Source organism: Perkinsus marinus (genome assembly GCF_000006405.1).
Source record: "Perkinsus marinus ATCC 50983 genomic scaffold scf_1104296939648, whole genome shotgun sequence".
In the NCBI taxonomy this organism is placed as follows: Eukaryota; Perkinsozoa; order Perkinsida; family Perkinsidae; genus Perkinsus; species Perkinsus marinus.
The window spans coordinates 1-1,194 of NW_003213136.1; the positions used below are offsets into that span (position 1 = coordinate 1).

General features: G+C 46.0%; 1 protein-coding gene across 1 annotated transcript; it reads right to left on the bottom strand.

The window, feature by feature from the left end:
- Window positions 1-99: 99 nt before the first annotated feature.
- On the bottom strand, window positions 100-750 carry Pmar_PMAR000486 (pyridoxine kinase, putative; the record flags this gene model as incomplete). The annotated part of the gene is made up of 3 exons (XM_002782486.1): window positions 100-205; window positions 485-580; window positions 632-750. 3 exons carry the CDS (start codon window positions 748-750, stop codon window positions 100-102), a joined length of 321 nt encoding a protein of 106 aa, XP_002782532.1.
- Between the last annotated feature and the right edge of the window lie 444 nt (window positions 751-1,194).

Consider the following 1,194-nt stretch of genomic DNA (forward strand, 5'->3'; position numbering starts at 1 on the left):
ATGAAGGTGCTTGCTAATGGACAGTTGCGAAGAGAGTGATAGCAGGGAGAGTCAAAATAGAACACGACGATGACTACGATTCAGCATCGTCGATATGCATCACTCGTCGATCCATGTTGTGATATCGTACTGCGTGCAAGGGTTCTCGATATCTCTCTTTGACTGGATGAGTCGGAGTTCGGGAGGATTCCTAGGAACTCCAGGACTAACACGAGAAGCAACAACATCCATGCAAAATCTGTCAAAGGGTTTCCTAACTTCAATCGAGCGCATGTGACAATACGATAATGCCTACTGATGGATGAATACAAGAAGTAACTGCATTTCGATGAACCACTAAAAATTTTAGTGGTTAATAGAAAACCATAGTGGTTTAGTCGTTCATGATGGTTCATCGTGGTTTTAGTCTGAAACCATCCCTCCAAAGAGTCTCAGAAGCGCGAGCGTTGCTCGCCCTCGTTTGTCACCACATAACGGTGCTTACTGAGCCTCATGATAATCTCTCGTCCGATTGATGACACTTTGCAATACACTTCCAGTCTTAGTCATAGCTTCCTTCACTCCGAACTGTGTATAGAACCTACCAGGCGACCGAACTCACTTCAAACGCACAGCATAGCTCAAGCCTTACGCCATAAGAAGGGCAGTGGTGAGGTCCCCTGTACCAGTGTAGTTGCCCTCAATCAAAGGTAACTCCATGCGGTACCGTGTGCGTCTACCACTCTCCTTGTCAACCTCAGAGGCGAGCATTATAACCTTGGTCGCTGACTGGAAACAACACGACTGATCCACGCAAGCGGTACTCATGGGCGCCTCGTTCTCAGAGATGGAAAATGTCTTGTCGCCTCTACGACACGAACACCCGAGCAAATCCGCATTCACATGCATCGCCTCTAGAGAACAGACGTCGTAGTTCCACATAGGCACTACCGCGCTAATATTTTCCCCTACATAAGAGGTAGACGCGAACCAAGCTCGTATTTTTTGCCGACTACGGTAGTTCAGAAGCAGTTGAATAACTCCTACTACTAATAGTGATCACGAACGCTGATATGCCGTGTTGGAATATATGTTCGCTCTCCTCAGCTGAGTCCAAGAGTATCCTCACTAACTACAGAATTAGCATACAAATGTATAGAAGCTAATGAAAATTTTCCAAATTTCCTCAGAATCATCATGTTGTCACAGCAAGTG